General features: G+C 41.8%; 1 protein-coding gene and 1 long non-coding RNA gene across 3 annotated transcripts; one reads left to right on the top strand and one right to left on the bottom strand.

Annotated features, from left to right (window-relative positions):
- The first annotated feature begins 6,079 nt into the window (after positions 1-6,079).
- LOC103629829 (uncharacterized) lies at positions 6,080-9,741 on the top strand. 2 transcript variants are annotated; one of them, XR_002263165.1, is made up of 4 exons: positions 6,080-6,234; positions 8,167-8,266; positions 8,370-8,440; positions 9,472-9,741. It is a non-coding gene; the product is annotated as an uncharacterized lncRNA (long non-coding RNA). The 2 variants fall into 2 exon arrangements; XR_002263166.2 differs by lacking the exons at positions 6,080-6,234; positions 9,472-9,741 and adding an exon at positions 8,785-9,140 and having other exon boundaries at positions 6,345-8,266.
- Positions 9,742-21,460: 11,719 nt separating this feature from the next.
- Positions 21,461-22,172, bottom strand: LOC103629828 (protein trichome birefringence-like 16). The gene has a single exon (XM_023300419.1). It carries the CDS (start codon positions 22,170-22,172, stop codon positions 21,756-21,758), a length of 417 nt encoding a protein of 138 aa, XP_023156187.1. The 3' UTR covers positions 21,461-21,755.
- Positions 22,173-24,645: the final 2,473 nt, after the last annotated feature.

The raw sequence follows: 24,645 nt of genomic DNA, 5'->3' as shown, positions 1-24,645 counted from the left end.
CCTTTTTCAACTGCTTTACCCGGATTCGCAAAAATTTGAAGGGTGCTTTGGGGTGATTCATTTTTGACATGAAGTCGCACTGAAGGCGCAAACACATTGTTGGCTCGAGCGAAATACCTGGTTGAGAATTGAGATATCTTCTTAAGGGCAAAAGCCTCCGCAATACACCCTTCGACTCTAGCCTTGTTGCGAACAGACGCCCTGAGCTTTTTCAACGCCCTTTCTATAGGATACATCCACCTGAATTGCACTGGTCCGCCTACCAAAGCTTCACAAGGCAAATGCACAATTAGATGTTGCATCACATTGAAGAATCCTAGCGGGAAAACCTTTTCAAATTTACAAATAAGAATTGGAATTTCTTTCTCAAATTTCTGCATCAACCTCTTCGATACCGTCTTTGCGCATACTTCCCTATAGAAGTAACTCAGCTCTGCAAATATGCTCCAAAGCTCATCCTTAAAATAGCCTCGAAACATCACGGGCATCAGCCTCTCCATAATAATATGGTAGTCATGGCTTTTCAAACCGATCAATTTACCGGTCTTCAGATTGACTGCCCGTTTCAGATTTGCCGCATATCGATCTGGAAATTTCAGATTCTTCAACCACTTAAATATTTCTTTCCTTTCATCCGGCTTGAGGCAGTAATCAGCTCGCGGCCTACTCTCATGCCCTTTATCGCTTACTTTCAACTCGAGCATCGGCCTCTTACAAATTTCAGCCATGTCTTTTCTTGCCTTCATATTATCTTTCGTTTTATCAGTCACATCGAAACATGTGCTTATGATGCTTTCAGCAACGTTACGCTCTTGGTGCATCAAGTCTATGTTGTGCGGCATGATCAAGGCTTTTGCATACGGAAGCTCCCATATTGATGAAATATGGGTCCAGTTGTGGTCCTCCCCGTAGCCTTGGAATCTATCATTTTCTCCTTGCTTCAGACAAGCATACCATGCCATTATCTGCGGTGCAGTTTGCCTCTTTGGTGGCCCATTTCTGATTTTGGCTCCACCTCTGAATGCAGTAAGCGAACTCCTGAAATCATGCTTGAATGGAGTCCAACGTCGATGAGCATCAAAGAATGACACTTTCCCACCATGCTTCAATCTGAATGCATCCGTATCATTCATACATATGGGACAGCACAACCGACCATGAACACACCATCCAGACCAATCTCCATACGCCAGCAGATCATGCACTGACCACAAATAAGCAGCGCGCATGGTAAACTCCTTTTCAGTATGGCTGTCATAAGCCTTCACACCTCTCCACAATTGTTTCAGCTCTTCAATTAAAGGGCGAACAAACATATTCAGCTTTGGCCCTGGATGCTCGGGGCCTGGGATGACTAGTGCAAGGAACATGAACTCTTCTTTATTGACCAACTCAGGAGGAAGATTATATGGCACAATGAAGACAGGCCAACACGAGTAAGGGCTTGCACTGGTATTGAAAGGTGTGAATCCGTTCGTCGGTAGACCAAGCCGTACACTCCTAGGGTCGTTTGCAAATTTGGGATCAAACTCGTCAAATGCCTTCCATGCATCACCGTCCGACGGATGGACCATTATGTCTGGATCAGTGACGAGACATACACCATTCTTTGGCCACGTCATATGCAGAGCTATTTCCTTGTTGAGGAACAACCTTGAAAGCCGAGGAATGATGGGCAACCGACGAAGTTGCTTAGCTGCGACCTTCGTAACTACCAATTCACCCTCATCATTTGTCACCTCGACATATCTAGAAGCTTCGCAATGCTTACAACGGTCCAGCTTGTCATCCTCCTCAAAGAATAGCATGCAACTGTTGGGACACACGTCGATCTTCTCATATGTCATCCCAAGACCAGCCAACATCTTCTTTGCGAAGTACATATTCTTTGGCAACTTATAATTCTCCGGGAGAACCTCGCCCATCAGTTGGACGATGTCGTTGTAAGCACTATTTGAAATGTTGTGCTTTGACTTTATTGCCATTAGTCTTGTGAGAGTCCCAAGAACTGACATCTGAGTGTGCTCGTGCAGTCTCTCTTCTCCAGCGGCGAGTAGCCGGAAGAATTCCTGAGCATCGCGTGGAAGCTGCCCCGGCTCCTCAACGTTCATTTCAACATCCCTACCAAGATCATGCAACATGCCGTCCATCCTATCATGATCGTCATAAAGTTCCACCTCTGCGTCAACGTGTCTAATAGACTCTCCATGCCGGTACCATACAAGGTAGTTCGGCATAAACCCACTTTTGCAAAGGTGTTTCTCCATTTCTTCTATCTTCTGAGGCCACTTGTTCTCGCAGCGATTGCAAGGACACTTCACTAGACGACTTGTTCTATCTTTGAAAGTGTGCTCAAGAAAAGCCTTTGTTACACCCATCCATTCATTCGAATGTGCCCCATCCTTTCTCCACCCGTCATACATCACCCTCCGATCACCGTCCATTTCAAAGGCTAAACAAAAGACAAAGAACATCAACGATCGTCTGTGGCTTAGGTGAACTCCCTATTAGGTAAAGGCCCTAAACCCACCTAAGAGTGTAGGTCGATGCTTGTGATTTGTGACGTGTACCCTACGATTGCCACGAAATTTCGGCAGCATAACCCCGCTGCTCTCCAAGCACACGCCTGAACATGGTGTGTTGGAGAACAACTAGGTTATACAACCGAAATTCCGCGTCAATCGTAAGGCACATGTCACAAATCACAAGCATCGGCTTACACTCTCAGGCTGTCCAAAATACGTGGACAATTCCGGAACGGCGAACCTCACAATCCAATGTGACGTTCGCCGTTCCCGAACGGGTGACGCATACGGTTCTCTACGGTTAACGATCACCGTCCATAATAAATAACTTAAACAAAAGACAAATAACATTCACATTAACGGCACGCGCACGACACGCCGCACGCGCACGGCCGCGCGCCCGGCACGCCACGGCACGCGCATGGCACGCCACGGCCGCCACGGCCGCGCGCACGGCACGCCACAGCCGCCATGAGCATCAAATATGTCGGGAAAGAAGGGAGACGGGGAGGCTCACCGCGGGGAACGACGACGACGTGGACGGATGGCGGGCACGGCGTGGACGAACGGCGGCCGTGGACGAACGGCGTGGACGGCGGGCACGGCGGGCACGGCGTGGACGAGTCTGCTCCTATGAACGGCGAGCCGCGCGCCGCGGCGCGGAGCGGCGAGGGCGCGCGCGCGGGCAACGTGCGGCGGCGCGGCGCGTGCCCCGGGGCGGCGCGTGGAGAGCGGGCGGGCGCGGGTGGCGGTGCGGCGAGGGAGGGCGGGCGGGCGGTGATGGTGGACGGCGGCGCGGCGATGGTGGACGGGCGTGCGGGCGGGCGAGTGAGGCGGCGCGACGCGTGGAGAGCGGGCGGCGTTGCGGCGAGGGAGGGCGGGCGCCGACGGCGGCGCGGCGATGGAGGGCGAGCCCCGACGGCGGCGCGGCGATGGAGGGCGGGCGGGCGGCGGCGCAAGGTATCGAGCGAGAGAGTGACGAGCGAGAGAGAAGGTGCGCTGAGGCCGAGGCGGACGATTAACGGGCCTTTATTTTCGTCGGCCTCACTGAGGCTGACGAAAATAGTGGTCAATTAATGCCTTATTTTCGTCGGCCGGGAGAAGGCCGACGAAAATAAATGACTTATGTTCGTCGGCCGGGCTATGACCGACGAAAATACACCTTATTTTCGTCGGCCTCGGGGCTCACGAAAATATCGTTCCTATTTTCGTGTACGTACTGGCCCACGAAAATAGGCCAAATTTTCGTCGGTCCCGAGGGCCGACGAAAATAACTATGTATTTTCGTGTGCCGACCGATGAAAATAGCCAGGCCCACGAAAATTTATGTGTTTCCTGTAGTGTAGTTCTACTTTACAAAACTTTATCGAGGACATGTTTAATAAGGCCATGTTCGATTAGGTTGGATTGAGGTCTAGAAGTGTTCTAGCTAATCAATATTAGTACAAATAAACTTATCATTCTAATTGGAACAGTTCCAATGGAACCTTTCTGGAGTAAACGAACATTCCCGAGTGGGCTCCAGAGTGGCTGGCTTCTCATGAAATGGTTTTGGCAACGGTTATTTTGGTAGAATGTAGCTTCTCTATTGAAGGTTAAACATATTGTCAAAACATTTGACAAAAGTTTCCAAGATCATTTTCAAGAAGAAATAGAGAAGCTACAAATTGTGCTGTCTTCTAGATTAAATATAACTAGAAGCATACACCCACACTTTTTGCGTGAACTACAAATAATTACTTAGACAAAATAATAAACTACCATAAATAATATGAGTGATTGAGTGGGTGACATGATATGTCCAGGGCCGGAGGAGTCAATATGGCTCTATATTGTCTAAGCAATACCTTGACTCAGCCCAATACAAGTACTATACAAAAATTAGTTCTAAACACCAATTAGCGCTCGAGTGGAGTTGGCGCTTATCTTGAAACTAAAGTAGAGGTGGAAGAATAGATTGCACATGTTCCCGAAAATACATATATTTAAGAGGACTACGGTATGGAAGCTAATGGTCAAGTAATACAAGGTATATTATTATCAATAACTCTTTTTATTTTATTTTTTTACAAATTTTTGGTACTATATTATAAGGGTCAATTGCACTAGTGCCCCTTTTTTAGGATGTAACTACATATTTACCCCTACTTTTGAACTTTGTGTGTTTGCCCATGTTTTTCAAAACAAAACTGGTGTATGCCCAGCTCTGTTAGTTATACTTAACGATGCTATGTCTTGATAAAAAGACAAGAAACAATTTTGTCATTGCCCCTATTTTGTAGTGTAATTGTAGTTTTACCCCTATTTTTTAGAATTTACGTGTTTTTGAGATAATTCTAATTATTTTTGCAACATTTCAATTTTTTGGACAATAATTCAAATTGTTTTATAATAATTTATATTATTTTGAACAAATTATTCAAATTGTTGTTAGGAGACAAAATAATTTAAATTGTAGACCAAAAAATGTCAAAAATTGAAAATATTTTAAATTATTGTAAAATAATTTGAATTGTCATAAAACATGTAAAGTATAAGAAATAGGCCAAAACTATAATTACACTCTAAAACAGGGCAATGGTGCAATTGTTCCTTGACATTTTTTATCAAGACTTAACACTGTTAACTACAACTAACTAGGGCTAGACAACAATTTGTTTTAAAAAAATAGGGAAAACACACAAAGTCTAATAAACAGAAACAAATCTATAGTTACATCCTAAAACAGGGACACTAACACAATTGCCCCATATTATAATTTATCAAAATTATGTACATTGATATCTTCCTATATAAGTTACTCTACTTTCATCATCTATTTTCAATTCTCTTATCTCCTTTTAATATATTGTTTTTGTTTACAATTGCACTATGAATTTTCTTACACTAGTAGAAAAGACCTCAAACCCCGCGGTGGGGTTTAATTTTTATAGGCGGTTTCAGTTATCAAGCGCCAGTACTATTTCTAGTGACAGTTTCTTAAGAAAACCGTCTGTAAAAATGATATTTCTACATATGGCTCCTTAAGAAAACCGCCATGAAATTCATGATTTGTTCAAGCGATTTTCTTAAGAAATCGACACTAGAAATCATTTTTATCCTAATTTTTTGAGTTTTTTAAATGATACCATAAAAGTTATAGATCTCTAAAAGTTATGAAACTTTATAGTTTATAATTTTTTTATTTGAAATCATTTTTGCACTCAAAAATTGCATGTCAAATTTAAAATGCAAATTTCATATATACAAACCGCGACGCAAAAGACCGACGTCGTTCGTCCACGTCTGCTCTTTTTCCTTCGTCCGTTCGATTCGTTATCTATGGTCTACGGTTGCAGATCATACACGTGTGGTGTCCAACGAAACCATTTGCTGAGTCTCGACACCGCTGGACAGTTCAGGATGGGAGGCAAAGGGACTGTGGCTTGTTCAAAGAGGAAAAAGTGGAAGCCGCCAGTCATCTCCGCCATGTCGTCCTCGCTTCTGTCGGTCCATCGGCGGTCATGCTATCGACACCTCCACAGTCTTCCCATCCTCCAATACATTTTATCAACTGCTCGCGCGATAGGGAAGGCAGAGGGTGGGCATGTCGTCCTCTCCTCTACACCACGTCATCCACGACGATGGTGGAGGAGACTGCTTCAGTCGCCATTCGTCGGTCTCCGCTGCTCCTCCACACGCTTGGTCGTCGTCTCTACGGTTGGCAAAGGTATGCATAACCTTTTCCCATCAAAGCTTCCTAGATATGTGTGTTATTCGTGTTAGGGTTTGCATCCGCTCCTCCATATTGTGCGCTCTCACTCCATAGCTTCACATTAGGAATGGAGGTCGTCGATTCAGGTCGAGTAGGAGCACTCTATGGCTTTGCATTGCTACTAGTGGTCCAATATTCACACCTTCACGATTTAGTGGATTTCCCTCATCCATATCTCCACTGACGTTAGAATATTCCTTATCCCGTCGTCATGAGGTCTTACTACTTTTGGTCTCTAAATTGTATATGCTTTTTGGAGTAATTTGCTTTGTTTCGATGCCTACATGTTAGCTTCGAATAAAGCTACTTTCCCTGCAGCTTTGAAAAATAGTCGCTAAAAAAATCAAGTGATCCATTCTACACTCATCTTTGTTGTATTATTACACTAATATTTTGCTTCCACCATGAAATTTTAATATCTTATTGGAGTTTGAATAAAATTTTATGTTTCAATGTCTTTATTTTAGCTATCTCACATGTGGTGGTCCTGTAAACTGTCCAATTTTTTTAAAAATAAAAACAAAATGGAACCCTAAATTAGGATGGTTAGCTTCCTATTCTATGTATACCCTTTTTCACTTTTCTTTTTCTTTTGGAAAAAAGTAACTAAGCGTTCGGGCTCCTTGCTTTGTACTGATGTAAGTTTCCATTAGGCAATCACAACAATTCCACAAGGAAGCAGGTCATAAGCTGGAGTCTACCTTGCTCCTCCTTTCTTTCTTTTCTTTGCACCCATATCCTTCCTCTTTGTTTTCAAAATTCTTTTGTTAGAAGAGCCATTTAACATATGCAATATTGTTTATTTGTGGAATGGCAAGTGATGGGAAATACTAAGATTATAACATTGTAGATATTATCATTTGGCAGGTTACCATAGCCCATTACCTATCTTGAAAGGATTGAATACTCAATAATCGTGGCGAAACAGGCGGTGTCGATATACTCAATTTTTATATTCTCATAAACAAGATAAACTTTATCCTCCCTGTATAGCTTAACATGATGTCCCTCCATACGTACTTATGTATCAATGCATTGTTGGTTTACTATTGTTCACATTCTTAATTAGCTTATAGGTCACGAATCTCATTTGTTTTCCCTTGCATTTTCCCATGTTTACAATTGTTCACATTCTTGATCAGTTTATAGATCACAAATCTCATTTGTTTTTTGTTGCATTTTCGCAAGTTGAACAAGTGTTTCGAATCGTCAACAACTCGTTTGAACAACCTACGACCTCCGTTAGGAACATGTATGTTTTTTCCAACAAACAATATGTTATCTATTTATTTTCCACACTCATGACAACCACATATATCATTTTTTACTTGCTATTTTCTGCATGGTCACCTGCTATTTTCTAATCGGAGCAAGGTGAATCGCACATTCTGTAAGTTCTATTCGAAAGAGGTATTTTCTATACAATAAACACCATGGCCACACCCTGTGTATCCACTTGTGTATCTAAACAAATTACATATATGTATATATGTACTTTGAATAAGTGCTCAATTATATAGGATTGATAACGATGTTATACATGAATAAATATATGCATAGAGATCCTACAATATAAATGCACATGTATACACACATGTTATTGAGTACTCGGATGGTATTTGATCTTTTCAAAAACAAAAAACGGGTGAAGATTGTTGTGTTTTAATAGTCTAGATGTGCTTTTAACCCTCTTTTTATACAATTGTGGCATCATTGGTCTAAGTTGGTTACTTCATCCTTATGGCTTAGATTCTAATTATCCAACAATGTCAATTTATATGATCTGAATTCCATACTGCTGTTTGGCATAAAGAAACTACTTACATTCCAAAATATAGGTTGTTTTTAGTTTTTTTAGATATGTAATTTTATCATGTATAATAAAAGGCTTAACATGTATCAAGATGCATATAGCACCCAACAGACTTCTACATCTGATACTGAAGAACATAGATCCAAATGTAATGCTCAAGAAGAAATCACAAAGGTACAGTTCCTCCACCTTATTCCAAAAACTAATAACCAGAAAGGCATAAATGCATCAACAAAATGAGCACATAAAAAAGCCCACTACATTTTTCCTTCTGCAGGACCAAACAGCTAGCATCAGGCAACTCAAAGCAAAAGACAATATGCCTTTATTTGAATCTCCTCCAAAAAGGTAATACTTCTACATTATACATCTACTTGCACAAACAGCATGAACTCAGGTTACAATGCACACAAATTAGAAAACTACTATATTTACACAAAAAAATACCACCCATTTGCATTTACACACTAAGTGACCAAATTCTATTAATACTTGCTGCTTCACAAAACATACATACAGGCTAAAGAAAGGGAGTTCCCATCGAGACTAAATGTGGTTGCTCAAAATCGAAAACACTATATGTCTGACATGCTCTATTTTGTCAACTTCAATATAATCTACTCTGAAGTATAATTGTCTCAGAAAAGTCAATCTGAACTTTCTTTGATAAAATATGCATCTGAATTATGCAGGAGTGTCAAAAAAGCACATTTTTGTAATTTTGACATGGGATATTTTGTGGTCTTGAGGAACATATAGACCAATATGTTGATACCTCAACAAGTTTGTATTTATGACTAATCCGCTGTAAAAGTACACTTGATCCACAAAGTCCTTGAAAACTTCCTTTCAACGCACAATCCTTTTTGTAACCACTACGACCTATTGTAACAATATCCAAACTCAGCATCCTACGTTTGTATATTCCAATATTTCAGTACTGCACATATAAGCATGCTTATATAATTATGTATGTATTATGTACCTACTTCAGGTATATTAATAGACCTATATATTGCTTATATAAATCTAAAATATCACTTTGTTTACTATCTGAATACATAAAATCAACTATTTAATCATATTGTTAAAATACTCGCGTGGAGTACGAGCAAGTTACTAGTCATGGCTAAACTGCTTCGTTCTGGTGAAACAGAGTAGTGCTATGCTTGAGAAGGTCACCTTGCATCAGGATGAGGATGATACCTGAGTTTGCCCAGTTTGACGAAATTGCTCAAAGGTACAGAACGAACGCGTATAGTTCAAATTTTAAATGAAAACATATGTGAAAATTTTAAGCGCATGTAGAGAGTCGTTAGAGATAAATTAGAAATATATGTGTACGTACGTATATACACTAAATCATTTCTACTTGTTAGTGCCTACGAATAGAATTTCCAACTCCGACGGAGGATGCTTCTGCCCTGATAATTGTGGCCAGGGACGAGGTTTGTGTTAGCCCAGGAAGCCTACCACGTGAGGTTGAGGCCCAAATACAGCCCAACAGGAGGAAGGGCCTCATGCTTGTTTTCCTTCTTTGTCTGTAGCCCAACAAGCCTGAGGTTTTCTACAGTTCTGCTAGAATTTTGTGTCATGAATCTGCATCGTTTGTCGGTTCATATCGCAACGTTTTCTAAATAACAGAACAGGAGCACAAGAATTATATATGCACGTAGATATTGAGATTTAAAGTTACGAGCACTCACGTTGAGACAAGAAACTAGGGTGTCGTTTGGTTCACATATTTATAACGTAATGGGTAACTGATAATGTTAGATTATGTTTTAGTACCAACTGTAATCAGATATCACACTAGGAACTAATACCAACTTATTCAAGTTTGTTACCACCGGTAATCGAGTGTGAGTCATTATCGTTAACATTTACATTACATTTAGATTCGATCACTTTTGAATAAAGTAATCTAACCTAAATCAATTGGAAAAACACAGAAACAATATAAGATGAAAAGTAAACACAACTTTGACCACTTTTAATGAACCTTCCTGTTGGGGACTCGTTCTCAAATGCTATGAATTAAGAATAAGGCAACATAAAATATTAAATATTAAATCCCTTCGTCCTTCGAAGCATTATTTCCCTTTGGATATAATGGATTTCGGACGAAGGCTATGAAGGTCACACCTTCATAATCATAATGAAAAAGTAAAGAAGATTCATGCGTAAAATAATATGATTACTTTAACCATTAATTCATTTTCATTTATTTTGCTTATATAAACAACAACAGCAAATGTACCTTCGGTTTGAAGGAAAGTAAAGGGTACAAGCGTGATGCCAATGCCAAGTCAGCGTGAACAGTACAGGAATACTGTTCATCTATTTATAGGCACGGGACGCAGCCTGTATAAAATTACATTAATGCCCTTTACTTTTATCAATAACTCTATAGTAATTCTTCGAGGACTAATTTGGCTTTTCATCTTTAAGTCGGTTTTCCCTTTCTGCTGTCATGTCGAAGCTCCTCTGCACATAGCTTCGTGATCGTTTCATCCTTCGTCATGATCGTCTTCCATTTCAGTCAAGCTTCGTCTTGACCATGCTTCTGTATACCCGCAACCTGATTCCAAAGATACCGGCTCGCATACTTAGAAAACATTGTCAAATCACGTTTTTGAGGACCTTCGGAAGCCGAAGGCCCCCAACAGTAGCCCCTCGCAATATTAATTTGCTATAATGATAAATTCATATTGCGATATGGACGAAGGCCTTAAGCCGAAGGTCCGAAAAAACACCTTCTCTTTGCTAGAATAGCAACAGTCTTTGACAAGCGGGACCCTCCAGTTTTAACGCTCTAGGCGTATAAATAAGAGCTCATCCCGAGTTTATTTGGCACACTCTGTTGTCAACTGCTTTTACTCACCCAACCTTTAGCCTGCGCGCAACAACACTTGCTTGGCCTTTTAGATTTTAAAGCTTCGATTTCGAGAGCACTTTCTCAGCGTTTGCAAGGATGTCTGAAGATAAAAAAGCTGTTGGTGATTCGAAGCTAAGTCTTTCTGAGGAGATGCATCTAGGTTTTCTTCAATCAATGTCGAAGACTAATACAGAGAAGATTACTAAAGAAATTTTGGAGGGTTTATCTAAAGATACTGGTGACAGTGACAGCTATGATGTGGATAGTGGTGGTGAAGACTCCGAAGATCGACCTTGGCGACCAAGCCATGCGGTTTTTGGCAAATCAAGTATTAAAGAAAATCATCTTGTCAACATGAGGGGCAGATATTTTCGGGACTTGTCCGTTGTGAGGGCTGATGAAGGAGAAAAGACTTGTCCGAGTCATGAGGAAAATGAGGTCGTGGTATTCCGAAGCTTCTTGAAAGCTGGACTACGATTTCCCTTAAGCAGCTTTGTTGTAGAGGTACTGAAGATATTTGAAATCTACCTTCACCAACTTACCCCCGAAGCGATCATAAGGATGAATATCTTCGTGTGGGCCGTGAGAAGCCAAGGCTTGGAACCTAATGCGAAAAGTTTCTGCAACATACATGAATTATTGTACGAGACAAAACCCTGGGGTAAGGAACAGTATCACAACAATTTTGGCTGCTACAGCTTTGGCTCCCGGTCTGGGTCAAGCTGCCCCATGCCGACCTTTCGAAAGAGGTGGCCTGACGACTGGATGACGGAATGGTTTTACGTGAAGAATGACTTGAAATCACGAGAAGATATAAAGAAGATCATTATGCGTCCCATCTGGCAACGCTTCGGCCTGCGGAGGCCGAAGGTGGAAATGAATGAAGCAGCCGAAGAATGCCAGAGAGCCTTCGGTGTTGTTTGTTCTTTTATTGGGACGAGGGATTTGGTCCAAGAACACATTGCCTTCAGAATATGGCCACTTGTGGAAAAATGGAAAATGTCGCAGGAGACCATTAAAGAGACTGACGAAGGAGGACTAGTCAGGCTGAAATACACTTTTAAGTTCGGAGATAAATTCGTTGAGCCAGATGATGACTGGCTAAAAAGCATTGAAACTGTAAGTGATGAACTGCTTGGGGTATATTCAAAGGCTGAAGATACTGCATTGTCAGTAGCCTTCGGAGGCCGAAAGAAGAAGAGGCTGAACCGAGTATTTGACGCAATTGGGTTCGTCTACCCCGACTACCATTATCCAGTGCGGGGTCAAAAAAGAAAGAAAATTTCCTCTGCGAAGGAAACTACTTCAGCTGCTCCTAGTGAGCCGGCGCCGAAGAGGAAAAGGGTAAAGGTTCTCACACACCGGCCACGTTATATTGAACTGGCCACAGTGCCTGAGTTTGCCGGCGAGACCTCTTCGGCCACCGAAGCTAAAGAATCAACTCAGCTGCCAGAAATCGAAGAATTGGCTGAAGTGCCAGCGACAGAAAAGATGGAAGAACCAAGGACTGAAGAAGCAAAAACATTAGAAGTTTTAAGTCCTTCAGCAAAGATTGAGACAGGAAAAAGCCAGAAGGGTCCAACAGTGACCCCGAAAAGAAAAAGGATGGTTAATGTGTTAGATGTTTTGGAGACAATTAAATCTTCAAGCGTAACTCCAATGAAAACTGTTGAAACTTCTGAAATGTCTACTGAAGCCTTTGTTGCTGAAGCTTCGAAGCAACAATTTGAAACTGAAGCTGGGCCTTCAGAGCCCACCAAGGTAAAACCTTTGGAAACCGAAGAAACGAAAATTGCAAAGGCAGCCGAGAAAATAAAAATGTCAGAGCCAATTTTGGTTGAAGAAATTGACACTGATGCCCCCGAAGCACCTTCCAAAATATACGATTATATTGTGCGACACGCTTCGAGGAAGAAATTATCCGAAGAAGAGATTTTTGAAGCTAATCACTATGCCAGAGAATTGAAATATCCGAAGGGGGCACTAGTGTTTAATGGGACAGACGAAGATGACTTCCTATACTGCCTCCCAGACAACAAAGAATTATCCGTCTGCCGGGAGATGGCTAGAAGCATGGGGTTTCCGAAGCTTGAAGCTGGACTCTGCGCTATGACGAAGGACGATCTTGCGGATAGCCTTGCATATAATAGTCTGAAGGTATGAAAATTGTATATTTGGAAATTTACAATTTTTGAATCATTCTTTTATTCTTATAGTAATTCTCTTTTCATATAGGGTTTAATACTAAGCAACGCTTTGAGAGCGCAAAAGAATGCTGAAGACGAAAGTTATAATATTGCTTTCAACAACCTACGAGCAGAGGTTATCAAGCCGAGGAACGAAGCTTTGGAGAAAGATAAAATTCTACTTACACTAGTGGATAAAATAAAGGAAGACGAAGCTACCTCTAAGGCTCAAGCTGAAGCCCAAAAACACGAAATTCAGGATCTTCAGAAACAACTGACCAGGGCTAAAGAAGAACGCATACTAGAAGAAACAAAACGAGAACTTAGTGATCAATGGGCAAATCATTTGGAAATAAATGTTGAAGAGCTTCGTGCTTCCAAGAAAAGATACTATGATAAATCCATAGAGTGTGTTAAGAAGATAAAATCCAGCTTCGCCAGCGTTGGCGCATTCTCTAGCGAAGAGAATTTCACAAGGGGAAATCCAGAAGGGCCGATTGAATGGATCAGTCACGAAGCTGAGGCCTTCGAAGAAATCTTGAATAGCCGCGGAGACATATGTGCTTTTTCAGGCGCCAGGGGGATTGCTACTGTGTTGGAAAGAAAAGGCTGTAACCATGTGAAATCTTTAGCACAAACCGAAACTGTCTTGTCCACCGAAGACATAAAGGACCCCTCGGCCAAATCGAGCCTGGTTGGTGGAAAATTTTTCACCGACATTTGGGACAATGGCGGCCGAGAAATGGCTCAAGAGATCATTCAAAGAAGCGAAAAAGGCATTCATGATGCTAGGAAGATAGCAGAGGCTGCTGAGAAAGGCGCAGAGCCCGAAGGGCAAATAGGTATTAACTAGTGGTTTTTATTCTGTTGTAATTTTTGATTCCAGACTTTGCTCGCGGTTTGTAATAGTAATATAGTCATATCTTCTCCTCCCTCAGAACCTGCTGAGGCATCTCCGGGCCCCCACCCGAAGGGGGACGATGAAATTAGAAAAATGGCCGAAGCCATCATGGACAAGGTTGTCGATCAGCTACTGAACGAAGCTGCAGAAATAGTTCTTAAGGAGGATTAGATGCTATTGTAAAAATATTTGGAATGTAACATGTATAATACATTATAAATTTGAATGTAATATACAATCTATTTATAGTTCAATTCTTTACGATGCATGAAATTTTGCATACATACCGTTTTTTGAGCCTTCGGCGAAAAAACACCTTCCCTTCTTTTCATGCTTCGTGAAGAAAATCTTTTATATATCACAAGAATTTCCATACTTCTCTGATGAGGGATATCCAAGCTTCGTGAAATATTCTCCGAAGCTATGAAAAAGTTTTATGTTGCCTCTCTAATGAAGCTACACTTCTTCTCAATTTTTCTTGTGCCTTAGCACGATTTTCTCTTTTTCAAAACACTGTCCGAAGATCAATACTGTATGCCCTTCTTGTTCCACATGCAATATGTTGTATGATGCTTATGTTATGCAAAATGATGTAATGATGTTATGTTATGCAAAATGATATTTGTGCCGAAAATAAACACATCCCTGCAATAAAGCACACAATCTTTTTATATCAGCGCTGACTTTTCGCTGTAAGCCTCCCTTAGGAGCTTCTTCGCCTTTTACTTTCAGCGGAATCAGCGTTTATTTTTCGCTGTAAGCCTCCCTTAGGAGCTTCTTCGCCTTTTACTTTCAGCGGAATCAGCGTTTATTTTTCGCTGTAAGCCTCCCTTAGGAGCTTCTTCGCCTTTTACTTTTGGCGGAATCAGCGCTGACTTTTCGCTGTAGGCTCAGAAAACTTACACTGCGCTCCCTTAGGAACGACTTTTTACTGCTTCGAATAAATTGCACTGTGTCCCTTAGAACAAATTTTTGATAATACAAAGGTCCTTCATGCCACCATAAATTCGTATGCTTCGGCAACTCAAGCCTATGGAGAAGACATATTTTTATTATGGTAAAAGACAAAACTGTTACAAGAAATTGAAAAACAATAAAAGACACTTAGACTTCTCATAATTGTTCCTTATTAACAAAAAAAAGTAATACTGAATGTAAAAATGCGAAAAAACTGCTGTCGAGGTAGGATATCTGTCAATAAATGTGCTTCGACTCTGGCACAGTGCTATTGACTGTGCGAGCTTCGGACTCCTCTCTAAAGTCCCTCTGAAGGTGAGTGTGCTGACTCCCTTCTGGCTGCTGTCCTCGCTGCGTTGGTGGTGGCGGTGGAGGCTGTTGCCAAGATGCTTGGGATTGACTTGCCGAAGCAACAGAAGCAGTAGAGTGATTGCCTACATATTCTGGGATGTAAGGCGAATGGTACGAAGCAGTGTGCATGACCTGCTTCGGCTAACTCTGTTGTGCTGCAGCTTCTGCTATCTCCTTTTGCTTCTGGATGGTGACGTGGCACATCCTGGTGGTATGGCCCTTGTCTTCACCACAGAATAGACAGTAAATCCTTCTTGGCTGATCCCCAAATCTTCCCCCGAAGCCCCTGGCGCCTCTGCCCCTTGGCGCTGGCGGCCGAACAGAGCTTTGTTGTTGTCCCGAAGCCTGCGAAGAGTATTGTGGCCTTTGCTGTTGGCTCCCTCTATCATCACTTTGAGTGGAGTTATGAATTGACCTGACATGCCTCGTATGAAATCTTCCTCCGAAGCCCCTGGTCATTTCAGAGAACCTGAATGCCTCCTCCCTTCTTTGGCGGAAGTCATTATCGGCCCGGATGTACTCGTCCATCTTCTGGAGCAGCTTCTCCAAAGTTTGTGGTGGCTTCCTGGCAAAGTATTGCGCTGAAGGTCCCGGCCGAAGCCGCTTAATCATGGCCTCAATGACAATTTCATTGGGCACTGTTGGCGCTTGTGCCCTTAGACGCAGAAACCTTCAGACATACGCCTGGAGGTATTCTTCGTGGTCCTGGGTACACTGGAATAAAGCTTGAGCAGTAACTGGCTTCGTCTGAAACCCTTGGAAGCTGGTTATCAACATATCCTTCAGCTTCTGCCAAGAGGTGATTGTCCCTGGCCGGAGAGAGGAGTACCAGGTCTGAGCGACACTCTTGACAGCCATGACAAAAGACTTTGCCATGACTGCAGTATTGCCACCATACAAAGATATGGTTGCTTCATAGCTCATCAAAAATTGCTTCGGGTCTGTATGACCGTCGTACATGGGGAGCTGGGGTGGCTTGTAAGACTGGGGCCATGGTGTAGCCTGCAATTCTGTTGATAGAGGAGAAGCATCATCGAAAGCAAAATTTCCATGATGGAAATCTTCATACCAGTCGTCCTCATTGTAGAAGCCTTCCTGATGAAGCTCTCTACGTGGAGGCCTTCGGTTCTGGTCATCTTGAACAAGATGACGAACCTCTTCGGAAGCTTCATCTATCTGTCTCTGAAGGTCAGCTAAACGAGCCATCTTCTCCTTCTTTCGTTTCACCTGTTGCTGAAGGATCTCCAGGTTTTGGATCTCCTGATCCAAGTCATCTTCCGGAGGCGTTGGACTAGCAGCCTTCCTCTTCTGGCTTTGGGCCTCCCTAAGAGAAAGGACGTCCTGATTGGGGTCCAACGGCTGCAGAGTAGCAGCCCCTGTCGCTGAAGCTTTTTTCGGTGGCATGACGAAGGTGATGCTTGCCGAAGGTGTTCAGAGCTCAAGAAATGGAAGTGAGTTCACCGGAGGTGGGCGCCAATGTTGGGGACTCGTTCTCAAATGCTATGAATTAAGAACAAGGCAACATAAAATGTTAAATATTAAAGCCCTTCGTCCTTCGAAGCATTATTTCCCTTTGGATATAATGGATTTCGGACGAAGGTTATGAAGGTCACACCTTCATAATCATAATCATAATGAAAAAGTAAAGAAGATTCATGCGTAAAATAATATGATTACTTTAACCATTAATTCATTTTCATTTATTTTGCTTATATAAACAACAACAGCAAATGTACCTTCGGCTTGAAGGAAAGTAAAGGGTACAAGCGTGATGCCAATGCCAAGTCAGCGTGAACAGTACAGGAATACTGTTCATCTATTTATAGGCACGTGACGCAGCCCGTATAAAATTACATTAATGCCCTTTACTTTTATCAATAACTCTATAGTAATTCTTCGAGGACTAATTTGGCTTTTCATCTTTAAGTCGGTTTTCCCTTTCTGCTGTCATGCCGAAGCTCCTCTGCACATAGCTTCGTGATCGTTTCATCCTTCGTCATGATCGTCTTCCATTTCAGTCAAGCTTCGTCTTGACCATGCTTCTGTATACCCGCAACCTGATTCCGAAGATACCTGCTCGCATACTTAGAAAACATTGTAAAATCACTTTTTTGATACCTTCGGAAGCCGAAGGCCCCCAACACTTCCTAACTTGATGACCACTTGTCAAACTTGTTGCTCTTCATCCGAAAAGGTAAAATAGTCTTCTATACTAAATCTCTGGCTTAGAAAGATTTCCTTTTTACTTTCTTATTTTAGGCCATGGAAACTCTAGCTTTATTCTCCTCAACAAAAACCTTGTATTCTTTTATCAGTTACCTCATCGATATTTATGAGTTTGGATACCTTTGTGAAATGAATTGAAAATGCTAACTTGCACAAATCATGGTGGTTGTCTTGTGTGAAAACATTTGAAGTTAGCATGTTTTTGAAAGGTTTGAAAACAAGTGAATCAATGTTTATGGAGGAACCTGGAGGCTTGTTTGGTGGACCATCGAATTGATCTGATGGTTGAAGCACCAAACTGTATAAGTTGTATTAAAGGTGGTGCACAAAAGGATCTTGGCTCTTGTTGCCAACTAGTGGTTTGACCTGTGCCTAGGGCAATTGGACCGACCATTGATGGATTAAATAATGGCTAGGGTTTAGTATTAGATCGATTGCTAGAACTATTCATGTGTCTAGGCTTGCTATCTAGCATTTGATGGTCTCATAATCGAGGCATGAGGTTGGACCTACCATGGGCCTTGTAAGGATAAAGGAGTTGACTAGGGGGTGAATAGTCATTTCTAAATCTTAAATGCTACGAACAATTGAAACAACCATACAATTAAACCAACCAATTTTGCCTCAACTACAACCCTCTATCTATGTTCACAAGCACCTTACAAAGGGCCCTGATCAAGTCATGCTTAGGTACTGAGCTAGAGGGAGCTCACCTTACTAAATCTTGTTTGCAAGCTCACACAAACATATACAACTAGTCAACTAGGAACCAAGCAAAGCTCCTGCACATACTAGTGAGCAAAGAACAAAGCACAAGCAACACTAGCACTACTCACTAGCAAGCTATACAATCACGCTAGAGAGCTAGAATTACTTAGCTACATATGCTAAGATAGCAACTAATTAACTACACATGATAACAAGCTACACTAGAGCAGCAACAACTCACTGGCACAAGGAATGAGCAAGTACTACAAGCTAGTGATAGGGATTTGCAAACCACCAGGAAGACAAGGATGACACATTGATTTCTACCTCGAGGTTTAGTACTTTGCCCACTATTTAATTCTCATTGAGGCAAGCCTAAGGTTGTAACTGATCATCTCAATAAATAGTAAACACGCAAGCTATCACATCACCTTCCAAGGTGTGTTCCCAACTTGAGCTCTAGCACATGACCCATGAGACTACTTGGCACTCTTCTCTTGCTTCTACTAGAGTTGCACTTTAAGATCTCAAGTAGGATGAGGACAACGCCCCTCAACAATGTGGCCGCTTTTAGAAAAACACACAATAATATGTGTGCGATGATAGAGCACACATGCCTCCAAATTATTCCACCTCCAAAAGTAACAAGCACACTTTCTTGCAAAAAAATACCGCCTACTGTCAATCAAGCAATATATCACAAAACACAAGACTAGGACTCCCTCATTCACTATCATATCGAATATGATTTCCACTAGTCAGGCCAATTTTATGTTGCGAGGCTGCTGAGTAATTAAGTAGATTGCCCTGACTATACTGGAAGATGTAGAAAAGTAGAAAGACCAACTTAGGGTCTGTTTGTTTGAGATTATAATTTGTCTAGATTATATATACTCTAACTTATTTTTGATCTAGCGCTTAGTTTAAAATAAGTTAGATTATATAATCCGTATAGATTATATAACCCCAAACAAACAACCCCTTGATTATAATTGGCTACAACGACAGACCGGCGATCAGTCACACGTACAATAATGGATATACGATGATGTTCTTGTTGTACGTTATTGAACAGTACATGTGCAAGGTTTACTACTGTTCCCAACACATCGTCTGCACATATATGTGGCGGTGTACTACTAGCTAGCTGCACCCTGCTGGTAGCTGTCAAATTAAAAGGGTGCGTTATACGACATCACTTGCAGCAACAGTGACTGACCAGAGACCTAATTAATATAACCACTCCTGTGACAAGCAACAAGGGGTACGCATGCCCTGTTCAGTACAGGGATATGCTAGCTCTGGTGGGACCGCTAGCTTCATTTTCTCCATGGAACAGTGCACCGCTGTCTCGCTGTGCCAGGTGTACCGTCGTCGTCCCTTCCTTCCTGTTGGTATAGTTTTTTAGCACGTATATGTGGTTGCATGATCAATTCAATATAGGCCCTACTACCAAGCGAGAGCTAGCAGTTTCGACGAATTGTTGGTCAGATCAGAGAAACCTTTTTATCTGTGTAGGATTTCCTGCAATTGTGTATGGACAGACGGTAGATGATGTTGGAAAGCGGATCCTCAACGGTTTGCAACTGTAGCATGCACATTAGTTGGTTGTTGGCTTGTTGCTATAGAAAACGTGTGGCTTTCTATTCCTCGTCAATAAAAAGATCAGTCATTTATTCGCTGATACCAAAAGAACTATGGATCCATCCAGCTTTCTAAGAAGTGCTACCGAACGGGTAAAAAAACTTTTGCCTCCTAAACTCCACCGTAGGTTCTATCTCATATATGGCAGATCTATTGGCCCTCCTCGATAGCCGACTATGAGGGTGTAATAAGGACCCCACGATAGTCCACTATGAGATGCAATTGCAATCCAGGCATATCTAGTGGCTGAGCACGCGAGAAATTCAAGAGGTCGTAGCTCACATTAGTATATTACAGGCGGTTGTGAATTCATTTGCACCGCCGTTTTTTCAGAACCGCTAATATTAAGGGCAAGTATAAATAATTATTTATACATACGGGTAACTGACAACCGCTAGTAGAAATCGATTTCCACTGGCGGTTGGGCTAAGAAAAAACCGTCAATAAAAATCGATTTTCACTGGCAATCGAGATAATAAAACCGCTACTAAAAATCATTTTCTCAGGAAACATAAAATGGGATTTTAGAATAGTAAAAGATATTTGTTTTAGGAGAGGCCTCACCCAGGCCCCTTAGATGGAGACGCCTGCGACGCCGTCGTGACCTGGACAGCAGGAGCAGGGTTTCTTGTGCCGATCCGGACGGTCCGTGCCTAGTGGCCGGACAGTCCGTGTTCGATTACGACACTTGGATCTCGCCTCTGTCTCTCCGAAGGGATCCCGTTAGGGAGGACAGATCGTAGGGTTTGTTTTGAGATCAGCAAACCACCATAGACGCCTCTAGTCAATATAGAGTCGTAGAAAGGTGAAGATTGAGACGAAGAAAAGCTATGTTACTAGCTACTTCTACGGAAAGAAAGTAAAAGAATTGATACCCGCCTGTCTCCGTCGAAGTTACAAGTCGCGACATTTTTTTGCGTAAAATTCGTGGTTACGCGACTCGTGGGAATCGAACCAATAACCTCGCCTTCTCATGTAACCCTTCTATCACTCTACCTATCACTTACTTCGTGTATATATTGCAGTTTTGTTGCTCACATATTACAACAATTCAAGTATAAATTGACTATTTGAGGTTGTAAAGGAAAACAAACAAAAAAAGTTGTCAACTACAAAGTTTCATAACTTTTGAAGTTGTTCAACGCTTATTTTTGTACTTTAATCATCCAAGTTAGCGCGGCGGATAACGCACCGGGCTTGGACTGATCGGTGACACTGCCAGGCCACTGACAGGCCCACTGTATTTTGCACGTGCAAGTGCCGCTGGGACTCTGATCTTGAATACAAATTCCATCAGACGTTCCAGGCCTCAGCATGCAGAAGACCAGTTCAGTAATTAATTATGACATTCAGAACTTACCAGATGATTCCACCTGTACCATAAACAGTGGTGATACAAGGGATGAGAGGACGAACCTAGCAACAATCAACGTACAAACAACCACATCACAGGGATGAGAGAACTCATCTGTTCGTGTTTATTGGTATTATAACAGATGAGTTCTCAAAGGACTGGATGCTGCAAGATGCGTTGCCCCACCTCTCAGGCAACACTTCCGAACTATCTATCAATCCAGTTCTCCAATTAACAATAAAAAATGGCCCTGTATTTTCTACAGTTAAGCACGGTCCCGAAAGAATGTACTGCTGCTCAGTGCTTCACTACCAGCAGCATTGGGTCTCTGGCAACGACGTAGTACTCCGTGGTAGTTACTGTATATACGAGCTTCACCCATGCATAAACAATTCGATGTAGCCCTTGGCATCTTCAAATTTAGCTACAGGCTATAGCTGGGCCGCAAGGATCTCGTTTCAGGTGTCGGGCACGCCGGGAAGGCACCAGTGCAGGCAATCCTGAACGCCAGGAGTGGCCTTGATGCTGTACCGCGAAATATGGCCTTCGTCCCTCAGCCGCGGCAGGGCAGTGACGTCCAGGAGCCTGACCCCGGTGCCCCTCACAGCGCCTTTAGCGTCGGCGTCCTCCGAACGGTCGAGGTGGACGCCGCTCCCTCCCTTGGCCAGAGGGCTGGTGTTGTCGCAGCTGCCTCCGATGTCCCAGTCCCCGTTGAAGAAGTGCCGGGGCGATATCGACCTGTAGAACGCCTTCAGCTTGGGGTGGCGGGGGAGCTGCGTGTCCACCCACCTGACGACGCTGTGGACGGTGAAGTTCTTGGCCTTCCAGATGACGGTGATGTTCCTGTTGCTGTTCGGCGCTCCGCGGAGGTACATCTCCCACCTATTCGCCCTCAGTGAAGTTATTTTACGCTTGGTTCATCATCACCAGATGTATTATACTAGTATGCAATATTGTTTTTAAGTTAATTATTAATGCTTGTTGTAATTTATATATTACCAGACGAATAAAGCGAGTGAGTTTTTTTTAAGATGATACAGAGCATGAAAGACGGTATAGAGCACATCAGATTTATATAAAATAAAATAGAGTTAAGTGAGTTGTGGTAGAATGTAATATATATATTGCGATATTTGAAGCTATCTTGTTATATTTACATGAAATGTCTTCAGAAGAGTTGAGCAGTTATATATAATTATATAGAGGACATTCTACAACTTAAAAGGTTGTTGATAATCTTAGAAAATCTTCAATTCTTGGAAGATCTGGTGTCCGACTTTTCTTTGATGTGCAGGGGTCCATGTTTGAATCTGTATAGTTGGGAAACAAAGAATTTTAATGTCTTCGTTTATGGAAGCAGAAGAGAAAGGGATGAAATTGTTCAGCATAAATGGTTACCACAATTAATATCTATTTTCTATTTGCATGAATATGTGGTATTAAATTTTGGATAAGTTAAATATGAGGAAAAATTATGTGTGAAAGAAATATAGTTTTGGATAAGTTCACTTTTGTAGTCGAATAATTACCAAAGAAAAATGGAATGATACTTTTATAATAGATAGAAAATGATACATGTAAGATATTATGTAGCAGAGTATAATATTTTGGGTGGAGAATCAATTGTAGCTGTTGAACCTTTTCCCTTGTCGTCAAGTATTGCATCATGTTGTATATGTAAAAATTATTCATAAAGAACTGGCAAGAAGGTAATGGTATTTGTTAAATGTATATGAATGAAAGTGTGAAGCAGTATTATCTATAGCTGTGTCTATTAGTTATAGGTATGGAAAGATGGATAGCTAGAAAATGAAGCAATAGATTTTGTTGGACAATCGAATTTTAACATAGTACAGAAGATAGTTTAGATTTAATAACAACGAATGCTATCATTCATGATAAGAATAATTTATGTTACAATCTGTTATGGAACAGTATGTTGTTGTAATTTTCTTCAATCTCATCGTACTAATATTATCTATTACATATGAATTGTGCACATGGAGTAAATGATAGTGTGTACAATGGAGTGATTTCAGAGAATGAGACTGTGTCAATGTTATTTGTTATAAGAATTGTGTATATATATAGTAAGTGTTTGTGTGAACGATCATAGACAAAGAGAAATACAGATTAACGTAAGGAGAATGGTGGGAGTGGCTACTGCTGCTTTCGCTACTAGACGTCGGCTTCTTTTTGAGCTCTCATTTTACATCTGTGTGATCTTCTTTCCCTCGAGCGAGCAGCGACAGCAGGCCGGCTCGCTGATCGCTCGCTCTCAGGAGCCTTTACACGAGAGCAAGTCACCATTGTGTTCTGATATTTGACATATGCACTGCCATAACCTGAAACTGTAACTTTGTGGGCATAGACCGTAATACAAGGTCTGTTAAACAACCAACTTTGTTTATATACACTACCTCTGCATCATGATCTACAAAGCAAAGCATGTGGTATGTCAAACGAAATTACTGATTGTACATCCACTCATTCAGTAGCATATTATACAACAGGCACTACCAGCAGCTCTGAGCTCCAATGTATCGAAAGTTTCAATCGCTAGGCACATTTTAATCAGAGGCATTGAACAACGATGGTATGATTGACAAACAAAAAACATTATCTCCTCTCTATCTCTCAGTGTGAGGAGTAGTCATGTGTAAATCTATAGCACATTATTGGAAACTGGAGCATGTACTAAAATATGCACTCCGGTACTAAATCAGTTGCAAACTTCCAGTAGGTTATGCATCAAGGAAAATATATAAGAATGGTGTCAGTGTGAAGAAGGAGCAATCATGTGTACATGTGTAGCACATTATTGAAAAATGAAGCTTATACTAAAATATGCATTCCAGCACATTACTGGAAACTGGAGTATATTATACTAAAATATGTATTCCAAATATTTATTTAGGCATTTGATCGAACATCTTGCGCGCATGGTGCACCAGCAACAACTCACTTCCAATAGCAGTAGGAGCCATGTGAGCTCTCCGCCCTTCGCCTTTCCGCAACTCCATCATTCATATCCGACATGGACTGACTTCCTCTCGTCGGGGTTAGCGAGAAAAGCGAGGGCGAAGGCGACATTCACGGTGGCAAATATTCGAGAGATTGGAAAACCCTAGATACCGGTATATGCTACTAAGGAAGAAGAAAAGGTCATAATAAGGTGTTGGACGAACCAACTTCTGACACGGGCAGACTCCCTATCGTCTAGGTCAGGGAGAGGAGCGAGGGCGAGGGCGACATTGACGGCCGCAAAGATCGAGAGACTAAAAAATTCTAGATACCGATTTGGGCTACTGAGGAAGAAGAAAAGGCCATAATGTGTTGGACGAACCT

The sequence above is a fragment of the Zea mays genome, chromosome 6 (assembly GCF_902167145.1).
Source record: "Zea mays cultivar B73 chromosome 6, Zm-B73-REFERENCE-NAM-5.0, whole genome shotgun sequence".
Classification (NCBI taxonomy): Eukaryota; Viridiplantae; Streptophyta; class Magnoliopsida; order Poales; family Poaceae; genus Zea; species Zea mays.
The sequence above is the reverse complement of the archived record's forward strand: the minus strand, read 5'-3'. Positions and strand labels throughout refer to the sequence as shown.

Bases quoted from the DNA above. Each gene is read 5' to 3' on its own strand.
- LOC103629828 (XM_023300419.1), bottom strand. From the start codon at position 22,172: ATGTACCTCCGCGGAGCGCCGAACAGCAACAGGAACATCACCGTCATC.